Genomic DNA, 13,663 nt, shown 5'->3' on the forward strand with positions numbered 1-13,663 from the left:
TGTGTGAGCTATTATTTCTGCAAACTGAAACTCACTTTTCAAATGTAACTGAAAAATTGAATCGCAAACGTGTTATGATTTCGATATATTTTGAGGTAATAATATTAAATATCGAACGAATAGTCATAAAGAAAATTATTTGCATTGTATTCCGAAAGCTTTGGAGACCGAATGAATTTCTTAATACCTGTTGATGATCTTCACCTTCCCTAATATTTATAAACATTCATATTATGCTGAAGTTGTAACTTTGCCCCGGTCACCGTACTACGACAAAATGCTTGATGTGCATTCATGCAACTGTATTTGAAGATAGTTTTATATTCCTACATATATTATAATCGTATCAATTTTGATGACTATGAACTTGGAATAACGAAAGATGGAATTGTGAATACTGTGTGTTTTTGTTTCAGAATATCGAAGTTGAGGTTAAAATATCTTTCAATTCATGTATTCACTTGAATGGATTTGAATTATTTTATGACGATTTTTCATATTTGTCTGTATCGTTACTTTGTTATGTTTATATGTACAAGAACTCAGAACTCCGAAAAATTAAAACTCAGGTTATCTACACATAATAGACTCGTCCGGTGGTATCTATATCAAAGGATGCTATTTTGAATGGGAATTTCGAAAAAACTACAATACGAAATGAATTTATAAATATCACACTTGAAATTTAATGACAAATGTCAATCATCTATAATAATGTCCTGAATAAAATTCAAGACATAAAATACCACTTTTTGTTAAATCGACCCAACGAATCAGAATTTAAAATGACAGACAAACTTATTTCCTTTATTTCTAAAATATCCTGTTTTTGTCAACTTAGTATCTTTCAATATGATGTTTCTTCATCTCTATAAAATCTGGTATATAATTTTTTGTTATTGCATATTTTTGACAACTTTCCCTGTATAAGATAAGTTTTAATTTTCAAAAAAAGATGTGTGTGATATGTATTTTATTTATTTTGGTAGTATATTATGAAGCCATTTATATAAAATATCAACGTTATTGAGACTGCAGCTGAACAAATTTCCTTTGAAATGACCCATACAGAACGGCGTGTTTTTCTTGAATTTTGGAACACACCACGATGAATCTTCAAAGTCTTCCAAATTCATTACGGTTGTGTACCTATATATTGAATAGACGCAGTTTGTCCAACAAATCACTGAATATCGACAAATTCTAGCCTCATAATGTGCAACTATAGACTGAAAAAAATGGAAACTGCTGAGATTTGAATCTCGTTCTGGAAAGGTTGCTATGACGGTTTTGAATGTTGTTGTTGAGTTGACTCTGACTGATACTGCACACGTTGATGTATTATTCTGAAATAAATTCGATTTTTCAATAAAAACATACACTAAAAAAATTTTTTTGCCAACAGAGAGGGTAATGTCTTTCATGAAGTAATTGCTACACTTATAATGAAAATAAAAAATCAAGTGTCATCCAAAATAAAGAATTTAAAACACATATTCTGCACGTACTAAGTGAAGAAAATATATTGTATGAAAACACTACTTTATGCGGATCATATCTGTGAGTGAGAATTTTTGACCCGAATGAAAAATATTGTATACACCCAAAAACTCTTTGCCTATAAAATTGGAAACAGTACTAACCTTAATTTCGTACAATTTCAAATGAAATGACAAGATTCGGTTTCCTAATGTCCATTAACCCTTTGAACACAATAGCGTATTTTCCTAATGAAAATTCTTCTAAGTGAGGACGATACGCCTCCGTCACTCGGTGGGGCAGAAATGATACTTTATCTCCCAAATCTAACAAGACCGCCTCACCAATTTTCCTTTCACGATTTTGGCAGTGAATATCCTCTGCGGCATCTCCACAGGCAAATCTGCTACTTTGATACTTGGCTTTCTCTTCACGATCGAACTTGCATTCAACTTTTGTAAATCCATCTGTGAAAAATAAAAAATGAAAGCTTTATGTTTTGATTCACAATATATGCGAATACTATCTCAAACAAACCACGACATGTAAAACATTTGACTGATATCATCCAACATATATATATCGAAACAAATTTTGGAAATCAAATGATTCAACAATTCTCACCAATTTTCAATTAAATTCCATTTGAATAAATTCATCTGAGGAAAGAGTCAAACCTAAAACACTTACTTTCAAATAGAATCGGTGCACTTGTCACTGGTATCACTTTCAACGGATGCAACTAACTCATTTCGCCATGCATGACGTATTTATAGTAAAATAAGTGATGACATATTTTAAAATGAAACAAAGAGCCTTTGTTTCGTCGCTTTGAGAACTGCATATCTCCAGATGTAGATTCGACATTGACAGTGATCAATTTCACTTTGGGTTTGAATATAAAAATTAGTGATGACATATTCTGAAATGAAACAAAAGAAAATCAAAGAGTCTTTGTTATATGCATATTCAGCGTTGACATTGATCCATGTCACCTTGGATTTGAATAGCGCAACAAACACATGAATTCTGCTTTTTTTCCCCATTTTATTTGAAGTGCTACATGTGATGATGCGACTATTATTGGTGAAGATACAACTTTGTGCCCTCTTGGCATCGTCTCGGTTTTTTTTTTCTCTGTTGATGAATTCTGCATTCGTTTTCCTTTCATTTGATTTGCTGCACGTTGAGATTCAGTTATCATTAATGAAGATGTGGGTTAGTGCCCTTCTGACATGTTGCACCATATTTGTTTTTTCTTTATAGATGAATTCTGCAATTTTTCTTCTTTCATTTGACATGATGTACGTGGCGATCCGAAGTTTTTTCAATGATTCTCTTTGCAATTCTTCCTATGCTGTTTCACATTAGGCGCTCGATATTATATTTTTCATTGTCTACACATTAAATCATTTGAAATGAGTACCCACATCGACCTGTTGCGACTAGTATAGCGAAAATAGGTTATGAGGTCCTTTTGGCTTCGTAAAATTATTAACTATGTTTTTTGACATCTAAATGAATCCATTGATGTCAAAATCATCGGACGACCGGAAGTGAAAACCGGAAGTGACCTGTTTTTGACGGATTCGAAACCTTCTCACCCTACGGAATCCAAAAATACCATATGTTTCAGTATACGATGATTATTTCATTTTTTTGTCAACAAATTATGTGTTTTGAATGAAACTTTTGCAATTACATTACACTCGTAGTTGTTCATAACCCAACAACTTTTAATTTCAAATATGTTCAATGATTTTCTTTAAATGTGCAATTCTTTCTATGCTATTTCACATTAGATGCTCGATATTATACTTTTCATAATCTACAAATGAAATCATTTGAAATGAGTACCCACTGTTGCTGCTAGTATAATGAAAATAGGTTATAAGGCCCTTTTGGCTTCGACAAATGATTAATTATGTTTCATGACATCTAAACGAATCCATTGATGTTGAAATCATCGAAATCGGAGGACCGGAAGTGGAAACCGGAAGTGGTCGTTTTTTGATGGATTCGAAATCTTCTCACCCTAAGGAATCCAAATATATCATATGTTTCAGTATCCAATGATTTTTTTCATTTTCTTTGTCAATAAATTCTGCGTTTTGAATCAAGCTTCTGCAATTGGAATAAACTTATAGTTGTTCATAACCCAACAATTTTTAATTACTAGTTTTTTTCAGTGATTTTTGTTGAATTTGCAATTCTTCCTATGTTATTTCACATTAGGCGTTGGATATTATATTCATTACGCCATATTTGTTTTTTCTCTGTCGACGAATTCTCCATTTCTTATCCTTTCATTTGACATGCCGTATGCGACGATCTGATCATTATTAGTAAATATACAACTCAGTGCCCTTCTGACAGTTGCGCTATTATTCTTTATAATAACTCATTCATTATCACACACGCCACCACCTATCACGCTGACTACGTCACTTTCAAGCTTTTAATGTTTTATCACTATTATTATTATTATTCGACCCTCATTCTCCAGTTCAATTTCATCTAGCACAATCAATCGAGCGATATTTGATTTCTCCATTCTGATTGGCTGACCGACACTACTCTGTAACAGAAGTTAGGTTGGGTGTTCCACAAGGTTTCGTTCAAGAGTCTGAAAATTCGCAAAATGAATCATCATATGACAAAGCATGGAGGTTAATCATTTCCTGATGATGCTAACTTGGTTAGCGAAACGCGTTAAATGATAAATGACTGTCATATTGAAACACGAAAAACCGTTACGACAATAACGATGAAACGGTAACGAATGAACGCACGGAAAACGGTCGAAAACGCACGGAAAACGGTCGAAAACGCACGAAAAACGTTCGTAAACGCACGAAAAACGATCGTAAATGCACGAAAATTCGCAAAATGAATCTTCATATGACAAAGCATGGACGTTAGTCATTTCCTAATGATGCCAACTTGATTAGCGAAACGCGTTAAATGATAAATGACTGCCATATTGAAACACAAAAAACCGTTACGACAGTAACGATGAAACGATAACGAATGAACGCACGCAAAACGGTCGAAAACGCACGAAAAACGATCGTAAACGCACGAAAAACGATCGAAAACGCATGGAAAACAACGTATTTTGAAATGTCATTGTCGAATACTTCGCTCCCCCATTGCCCTCACGTTGAGTCCACAACGCTCAACCTCTCGACACTTATGGATCTCCTCTTTCTCCAGCTTATGCTAACTTGGTTAACAAAGATACGAGACTTTCGACATGTTCGAACGCTAGACTTCTGTTGAATCGACATGTTTGTATACACATTAATATCATATTTCAAATCGACATGTTTTTTTCCTTAAATGATATATTTTGACGCACCCTGTACACTTCGACGTCATATTCATTTTTCAATGGTGTATTTTGAGATACCTTATACACATTGAGAGATCGCACGTTGAAAACTTACAGCCTCGTGGAACTGTTATGTTCTTCCTTGAATGATGTATTTTGACGCACTCTGTACACTTCGACGTCATGTTTGTTTTCAATGATGTATTTTGAAATACCTTGTAACACTGAGGGATCACACTTTGAAACGATACAGCCTCATTAATCTGTAATGTTTTTTCTTAAATCTGATTCATTATTATTAATATATCACTTTCGCGCTTCCAATTTTCGTCGAGTAGTTCACGATCAATTCCAAAACCGGTAACGCTACATTGCCCCATAAACAATGATTTATTGTACAACTGGCAACGCCGAACCTGCCATGCTGGCATGTATTGACATTTGACAGATGCAGTCTTATGAGTCCAGTGTTTACAGTGTCCTTCTTCAACCAATAGATAGTTCAGCTAGTGACTCATAGATCACTCTGTGTGTTCTATAACTTTGGTGTTTCCATATACTTTTGTATCGATGAATCGAGCGCCTATTTTTGTGCGGTTACTGATAACAGGACATGAAACAATTCTGTACGATAAATTATTCAAATGAATCTCTCAATATACGCAAAGCTACGTAAATTTGTGCTTCGATTACGTCACACGCGCCTCTCGCTCTTACACACACATACACATATTTACATGAAATATTAATTATTTCCCAAATCTAAGTATAGTCTTATGAGTCTAGTGTTTACAGTGTCCTTCTTCAACCAATAGATAGTTCAGCTAGTGACTCATAGATGACTCTGTGTGTTCTATAACTTAATTTACAAACCGGCAACGCTACATTACTCCATAAACATTGATTTATTGTACAACTGGCAACACCTGCTTGCACTAGCAACCGGTAAAACCTCAATCTCCATCTCTCTTTGCGTCGATTACGTCACACGCGCCTCTCGCTCTTACACACACATACACATCTTTACATGAAATATTAATTATTTCCAAATCTAAGTATATTTTCCTATCTTCAATATGATAATGACGATTACATTCTACGGAAATCAAAAATAAAAATGCTGTCAGGTATAATGAATGAGTCAATTTCGGTCCCGACAAAACTAACGCTATGAATACCCAACATTCGCAGTTAACTTCAATATCTTACGATGGTGTAGAGGCTAAGGACAATGTCTACGGCGCGGACGACCCAGGTTCGAATCCCATAACTATAAACTTACTTTATTTAAAATCACGTGACTGGAACGTGACATGGGGGCCGAGGGGTTAGGTGGGGTACCAAGAAGGCCTGAGCGGTGATGTGGAGTACTAAGGGGGCCGATAGGTTATTTGAAGTACCAAGGGGGCCGAGGGGCGGAGTTCCATGCTTGAATCGCTACGATACTCGTTCCATCCTGCGTTGATTTCGATGACGCTGATAGGTTACCCCCACTCCTGTTTGAACCAAAAATTGCAAAAAGTTTAGCTCCATAAGAAAATACATGGGATTTTGAGCCAGAAGTCTCTTTGTTACACTACTAAGCAGCAAAGTTCTTGGAACCAACAAGGGCTCTTCGAACGTCATCCGGGGTTATCGGGTTGCGCAGTTCATTGAGGTCAGGCTGTCGAAGCTCTCTGTTGAAAGCTTCGAACGCTAGGGCTGGAGTGTCTAATTTAAGTGGCTGCGGGTGTTCATAGATATCCTTCCAGAAGGATTCCACCTGATCAGCGGTCGACGGATTATCCACAACACGTGGTGGCTCTTGGAATAAGCGAGAAGGTTTCTCGAGGAACCTAAGGTTTTCCGCGATACTTCTTGCTCGCCTCACTAGTGACTTCTTAGCAGCCACTAGCATTCGTATCCTATCAAGGCAGTGCTGTTTGGTGGTCAGCAGCACGCCTTGCCTTAAAGTGTGATGGATACGTCGTAGATTGGCGACTATTCGCCGCACTGCGGGCGTGAAAGGCCTATTGGCCGCCCTGTAATCCATCACACATTGAATACGAGATGCGTGTTGTCTCGCCGACGTGATCTTAGCCTCCATCTTGTGTACACGCCTTTCAATCTTTCGAACCGCAAGGCCGGGATTTCGTCCTTCCGATTCGGAAAGCAATTGGACGACGTTATACACGGCGGTGTTGATTTTCCAGATGTCAGCCTCTTCTGTTAGAACACTATGAACCTCTGCATCCAAACGAGCCAGTTCTTGTGGCTTCAGGGGCTTAATCCTGTGGAGCGCCCTGAGTGTTCTGATTGTCGTCTCCATTGGTGGTATGATGCGAGTCTCCTCTCCAGCCGTGCCAACGGGTGGTAGAACTGTCACTTCTACCACTTCGTTAGCAGGCTGGGAAGGAGTTAAATAGCCCTGCCGCCGAAGATAAGATACGTAATCCCTAAGGTTTTGGGAGGAAAATGCGGCATGCTCCGGATACACCACAGAGCATGCAATCTCGCCAGGTACCCACTTCGCGCGGGCTCACTACTCTCGTAGCAATGCGTAAGGCTATCTCTCAGCTCATGCGTCCACTCAAAGCGTCCATTTCCATTGCCAAGGTTCTCATTAGTAGGCAAATCATCGTTATGGGCCCCACCACCTTGCCTCTGATCCCTCCGAGCGAGTCGATTGTGGGGGCCCCTTTCTTGATTATTGGGAACCAAGTGTTGGGTCCACCGGGTGGTTAGCCCTGTAGACCCACGGCCGGCACCGGAGGGAGAATAAAGTTCTCCTTCCCGGGTGCGCCTGGGCTGCCGGTCCGGTTTTGCACCAGTTGCTCGGGTAAGTGGTGTCGCAACTCACCAAAGGCCATGGGTATTAGTGGTCATCCCTACTTATTATTATTATTATTACTATTATTAGTTGTGTATAGTCAGTTTCTGCTTATTTTGGGCATTTCGAAAGCCACATTATAGTCATGGAACATACTCAACTTTTTGCAACAATTTTGTTTGGTCTTCTCTCATCTATTTCTTTGTTCATTTTCATTTGTTGGGCATTTTTATCTATTAAAATGATTCCGAACAACGTCATCCATCCATCGATGAGTAAGCGCAAAATTTTGCTGAGTAAACGAAAAATAAAAATTATTCAAACTACGTCTAACATGAGATTTCAATATTTTGAAGAATTACGGGGATTTTTGTTATCTCTGTCTGATCTTTGAGATGATTCTGAAGTAGCTATTATTTAAAAAAAGAGTATGAATATAAAAAGTTTCAAGTAGGTATTTCCTCACAGTTTCATCCTGCTGTGTTTAAGGTGAGATCGATATAAAATTCCTTGGCTCTTTCGATTCAAAATAATTGTTTTTATCACTTTTCTTCATGTATGCTTTCCTGTGTGTTAATTTCGAAAGGTTTGATGATATATCGAGTTAGAGTTCGAATGAACTCAATCAATTTGTCGACCATAAAACGATTAAAAATAACTCTGCGACAAAAAAATCCCTTCTCACGAGTCTTGAAAAGCAACGTTATTTCTACTTAATTTATTATTGATTCAACTGATCACTTTCAGAGAAAAAAAACAGAATGAAACTTGTAGCCTTCTTCGCAGCTGTTCTGTTGACAGTCAATGCTTCTACTGACAAGGACCAATGGGTGGCATTCAAGGTAATCTATTTTTCACACAAGAGTTTTGTACAAGTGTTTCATGTTTGAAAATTTTAGACTTGAATTATTCACAAGTCTTTTTAAAGAAAAAATTTCCGAGTGGTTCGTATACTTACTCACTCTCTTAACAATGGCTCATGATCCATTTATTACTTCTAGGACAACAGGTAATTTATAATTATGTTGATCACACTGGTAAACACACAGTTTGCTGCTGGAATTTTTTTACTGTTTCTAGGTAATTCGGGTCTGCTGAATCCAAAAATGCCACCAGATTTGCTCCATCAGATCATTTTCAGAAAAAGCGACAACGGATCACATTTCTAACATATAGGGAAATTTAACGCAGCACTACCTACATATATGTAGTGATGCTACCCATCAAATAAACTTACAAAAATCATCACACATATCTGCCAAAGAAAACTTAACTTCTCATGTAACCTAACCAGCATCGCAGCACAAATCTGTTATTCGGCGTCACCTAAAACTTCCTTTTATATGATTTTCTTGCAGAGGCTTCAAAAGGACGGTCCTTTTGAAGACTCCAGCAGTAATCCGCCATCATGTGAATGTCCCATTTCCCCTGATACCTCTCTTCAATCATTTCGATATCTTGGTGGAAGCGTTCCCCTTGTTCCTCACTAAGGTCACCAAGATTTTCTGTGAAACGATCTAAGTGGCTGTGGAGGTAATGAATTTCAATACTAAATGACAACCGTGTTTCTTAAAATTGTTAAGCATTTCTTACACTGAATCCTGGTAATTGTCCGATTTATTTTTTACAAAAAAATGTTCCACAACTTTCACAAAAGAGCACCATGCATTACACTCAATTTCAGTCATCGATTCTGTAAAATGCGAATCTTTTATTATAAGTTTTCGTATCTGAGGCCCATCAAATATTTCGGCTTTCAATGTTTCTTTACTAAGTGCAGGGAATTTGCTGGACAAGTATTCAAAATAAGGACGATTCTGGTCTAGGTCCTTTACAAATTGTTTCATCAGCCCTGGTTTAATATGTAACGGAGGTAATGCCGATATCTGTTCTGAATTCGTATAAATTTCTTGAGGTTCATTGGCGGTAGATTCGGATACATTTCATTGAACTTTATATATGTTCTGCTGATAATTTTGTCACACTGTCCAAAAATAATAAACAAATTCATAAGAACTTCGTTTGAATAGTTTTGTTCCATCGTTTTGAAGGTATTTGCAACTTCTGAAGTGACGAAAATGTCGATATTATTAGGAGAATGTCACAACGCTACTGTCAAATAGTAATCATGGCCTGCTTACCAAATACCGAATGGAAATACCATTCTGAAGGGACATTTTCACAAATAAATGTTCATAAGTCCGAAACTTGACTAGTTATGTATAGGTATGATATACATAGAAAGAAAGCAAATTTCAGCAGCTTTCCGAATTTTCAATAACATACAGGGTATTCCATTTGAAATAATCAAATTTCAGCAACTTTTTCAAGCAAACGAAAAAACTGTATTTTTTTACCACCCTGTATTGAAGTAACGGAGATTAGGCTGACGTGTGGGAAGTGTCCAAGTATCACCTAACTCCAAACCAAATTTCGATATCATAGTACTTCTTAACTAAAAGATATCGGCATTTTTTGAAGTCATGATTTTCGAAGAAAAAAATTGAAATTAATTTTTATTTCGAAAACGGTAACAGATAGGTATAGGAAAATATCAAGAAAAGTTGTCGGGCAATTGTTGGAGATTCCAAAAATAATATTATATACAGAGTGTTCCTTTTGAAAAATCAAAGTTGCTACTGCTTTCTAATAGAAGCGGCAACACCGCATCGTCGAAAATATTTTAGTTGGCTAGAGAATGTCCGAATATGCCCTCCATTAAATTTTCAAAGTGATCCGTTGTCTGGTTCACCAGAAACGTCTAATGTGCCATCCACCGTGAATCAGCCTGTATAGCTGTGTCGTCAGCAAATCCAATTATATCCCCGGAGCATCTCAATGAGAACAATCCATTGATTTTGCACACTACATGTGGAGCCCAGGATTTATCTTGATCTGCTAAATGAACACCAAAATAGGCTTGATATGCCCCTTTTATAAAATCACAAACTGGTTTTCTACTTTCCTTTACAATGCACTCGCGACATATGTAGCAAAAAACGTTCGGGTTATTCACACAACAACGCCTGCTTGTAGAAGCCATGGTTATCAGTTGTCAAAAACAAACTCTTGCAACGAAACTCAAGTTCAGACTAAATTTTACAATGAAATTCAGTCGACTTTATAAGAATTTATTAAGGCCATTTCCGAGAAAATACTATTTACTTATCGGACAATAGGTAAGAAACAATTAGCGCTAATTTCATGTTATGTGCATTTTCAATAAGTACACTTCAATTAGAAGTCATTAGTATGCATTTGTCTTAGAATTTGTTGAGTTTGTTCATAAACATATTGCAATTAAGTGGTGGAATATACAGAAATGTAAGAATATTTGAGTATTTGATGAGTGTTATATCTCGAAAACTAGAACTGATACAAAGAAAAGGTTTGTATTTTTGGAATCAGCACAGATGAATTAACCAAAATCAGTTGATTTTTTTCGGCAGGAAGACAATTTTTTTGTGGGCTGTGCTAATAATCAACATATCTATAAATTACCTCTTTTTCCAGAATTGGTATTCTATTGTAATTGTTTTTTCAAAATTCACCTGTCCTACAAGAATTATTGATTTGCCTGATTGAGTTTGTAATCACCTACTATTGGATTGGATACTCATTATCATAGATTATTCTGGAATAACTGTGAATGCGTATTTTGGACTACTCAACTCCCGAATCAGTTATACCGCAAATTGTGGGTCACTAGATCCTTTTTTTGGAACTTCTGTCCAAAGGCACCGAAAATTATGATCTAGGGCTCATTCGATTCGGAATGACCTGTAGCAACTTTTTGAAAAATTTCAAGAGGGGCTCGAAAAAATTGCAAAAGTTATAAACAATTTAGTAAAAAAGGAGGGGTTTGGTTTTTTGCAAATATCTCGGAAAATATTAAAAATATTCGAAATTTGAAAAAAGATCCTTGGAGAGGAGGAAATTTACTAAAAAAAAGTTGCACCTCCCAGAACTCTATCACCAATATTTTTTATTTTAATTCAGAGGCGAAAATAGTGGTAAAAACGGGCGATATGCGTCCCGCACGCGCTGACCGATATGGATCTTTGAACAATAAAAATTATTTTAACCCATTGAATATCATTATTAAAAAAAAATTCATGAACCTTCTACATACTTGAATAAACAAAAATCCATGGAAAAAAATTTTCCGTGGTTATTTTATTAGATATACTTTAGTTAATTAACTAATTTTCACAAGTTTTGAAATTAGATAAAAACCCTGATAATTTTTAAACTAAAAACCTCAAATTTTGTTCACTTTTTCGAGCTTTTCTTGAAAGCCTTCAAAAAAGATTTCCGTTGAAAAAACTGAAAAATTTTGATTTTTTATTAATAATCAAAGACGTTAAAAAGTCAAAAATTCAATTGAAGCATGAATGAATGAAAAATATGTTTTCCTCAATATACAAATTTATTCGTATTCTTATTATTTGAAGTCACATAAATATTATTTTCATAATTTTAAGCTCTATTTATTTAAAAAAATTGAAAATTTTAAATTTTTTTGGAGGGATTTTTGTCAGTGATGAATATTATGATTTTTAGAAATGAAATCGTTTCTTAAAACTTTTTTTATTTGCTTGAAAACGTATTTGTTGATCAACAATTTTTTTTCTCTACTGAATATATATCAAGGAACGATTTTTTTCATCATGATTTCTATTTCTCTTTGATATTCCGAAAAAAAAACTTTTTTCAACTGATATTTTCTTTATTTATTCAATAAACAGTTTGTTTTAAATAAATCAATTTTTACGAAATTTCTTTAAATACTACAGAAAAAAGTAAAAACAACCATCTGTCACTTTTTGTGTAAGAAAAGTTTCTCTATTTCTTACAAATTTTTCTATATTTTTCTTTTTTTACCCTGAATTATAATTTTCGCTGCCCTTTGACAGAAGTACCAAAAAAGAAAGGATCTTGTGAGCAAGACTAGAACTCATGGTGCAATTCTTGCCAAGCTAAAAAAATCATATCTCAAAAAAGACTTCTACTAGCTGGATGATGACCCTTCTATGTGACTACATATTTCAAATTCGTGATAGTTATATGAATGTTGATTCTCTAAACACGAAAATGAAAGTAATTTTTCATTTACCCCCAATATTCTACTGAATGAAATTTCATTGAGATTGAAATTGAGATCTGAATTATACAGTGTCATCCACAAAGTATGCACCATATGGGAAACTTATTTATTAAGGGTTTTTCGACAAAAAGTTATTCCTGAAAAAAAGTGTTTGCATTACCTAAAATTGAATATGCATTAACAAAATACAGGACAACACACGTAATATACGAGGAGCCTTCAAATATTTGATTTTGTGACAAAAATAAAGTACCCTTATTTTGAAAAATCTCGGGTAATGTTATTCAAAAAAGATGTTCAACATTGAAAATTACTTATGATGCACTGTTTGGAAAGTTTGGTGTAGTAATGAATATTACTGGAGTTTTTTCCCAACACCAAATCGTTATTTTTAACACCTTAAATCTTCCTCTTCCTCTTTGAAGATGATCACTTGGTGATAGAAACACGTGTCGAGGTGTTAAAAATAACTATTCGGTGTTGGGGAAAAACTCCATTAAAATTCATTGAAAAATACATCTACATTTGAAGTCAATGCCATCTAAGTGGAGGTTTATTTTTTCACCAATTTTTTTAAAATGCGGACTACAAAAAAAATAGTGCTAAAACGAAAAATAGACAGCATCCTGTATACGACAGTTCATTTCAAGTCTGTGATATTACAAATTACACAACTACGGTGTTAATCATGGTCAATTTTTTTGAAATGTAAATCATTTTTCAAAGTTTTTGGTGCAGTTATTTTTATTTTTTGTTAACACCGAAAATTACACAAATTGTACAGTATGCTAACAAGAACTTAATATTCAATAATATCAGATCACGAAACCTCAAAATAAAATTGATATTTCGGAACAAACTCTTTGATTTTCTGGAGATTCAACTAAAAACACTTATTTTGGACAAGAAAATCTCCAGGAAATCAATTAATTCA

At 35.2% G+C, this 13,663-nt stretch overlaps 1 protein-coding gene and 1 long non-coding RNA gene across 3 annotated transcripts in view; one reads left to right on the forward strand and one right to left on the reverse strand.

The window, feature by feature from the left end:
* Positions 1-763: 763 nt before the first annotated feature.
* LOC141480339 (uncharacterized) lies at positions 764-7,320 on the reverse strand. The gene is made up of 2 exons (XM_074170252.1): positions 1,644-7,320; positions 764-1,346 (listed from the first exon to the last, which is right to left on the reverse strand). Exon 1 carries the CDS (start codon positions 7,119-7,121, stop codon positions 6,393-6,395), a length of 729 nt encoding a protein of 242 aa, XP_074026353.1. The 5' UTR covers positions 7,122-7,320; the 3' UTR covers positions 764-1,346; positions 1,644-6,392.
* Positions 7,321-7,527: 207 nt separating this feature from the next.
* Positions 7,528-13,663, forward strand: part of LOC141480340 (uncharacterized) — a 51,788-nt gene continuing 45,652 nt past the window's right edge. The window contains exons 1-2 of one of the 2 annotated variants that reach the window (XR_012464276.1): positions 7,528-8,111; positions 8,370-8,464. This is a non-coding gene — a long non-coding RNA (uncharacterized lncRNA). The other variant, XR_012464275.1, reaches the window with a different exon arrangement.

This window comes from Leptinotarsa decemlineata, unplaced genomic scaffold (assembly GCF_025532065.1).
Source record: "Leptinotarsa decemlineata unplaced genomic scaffold, Ldec_3_MD MMD2_P_RNA_scaffold_7, whole genome shotgun sequence".
NCBI classification, from domain to species: Eukaryota; Metazoa; Arthropoda; class Insecta; order Coleoptera; family Chrysomelidae; genus Leptinotarsa; species Leptinotarsa decemlineata.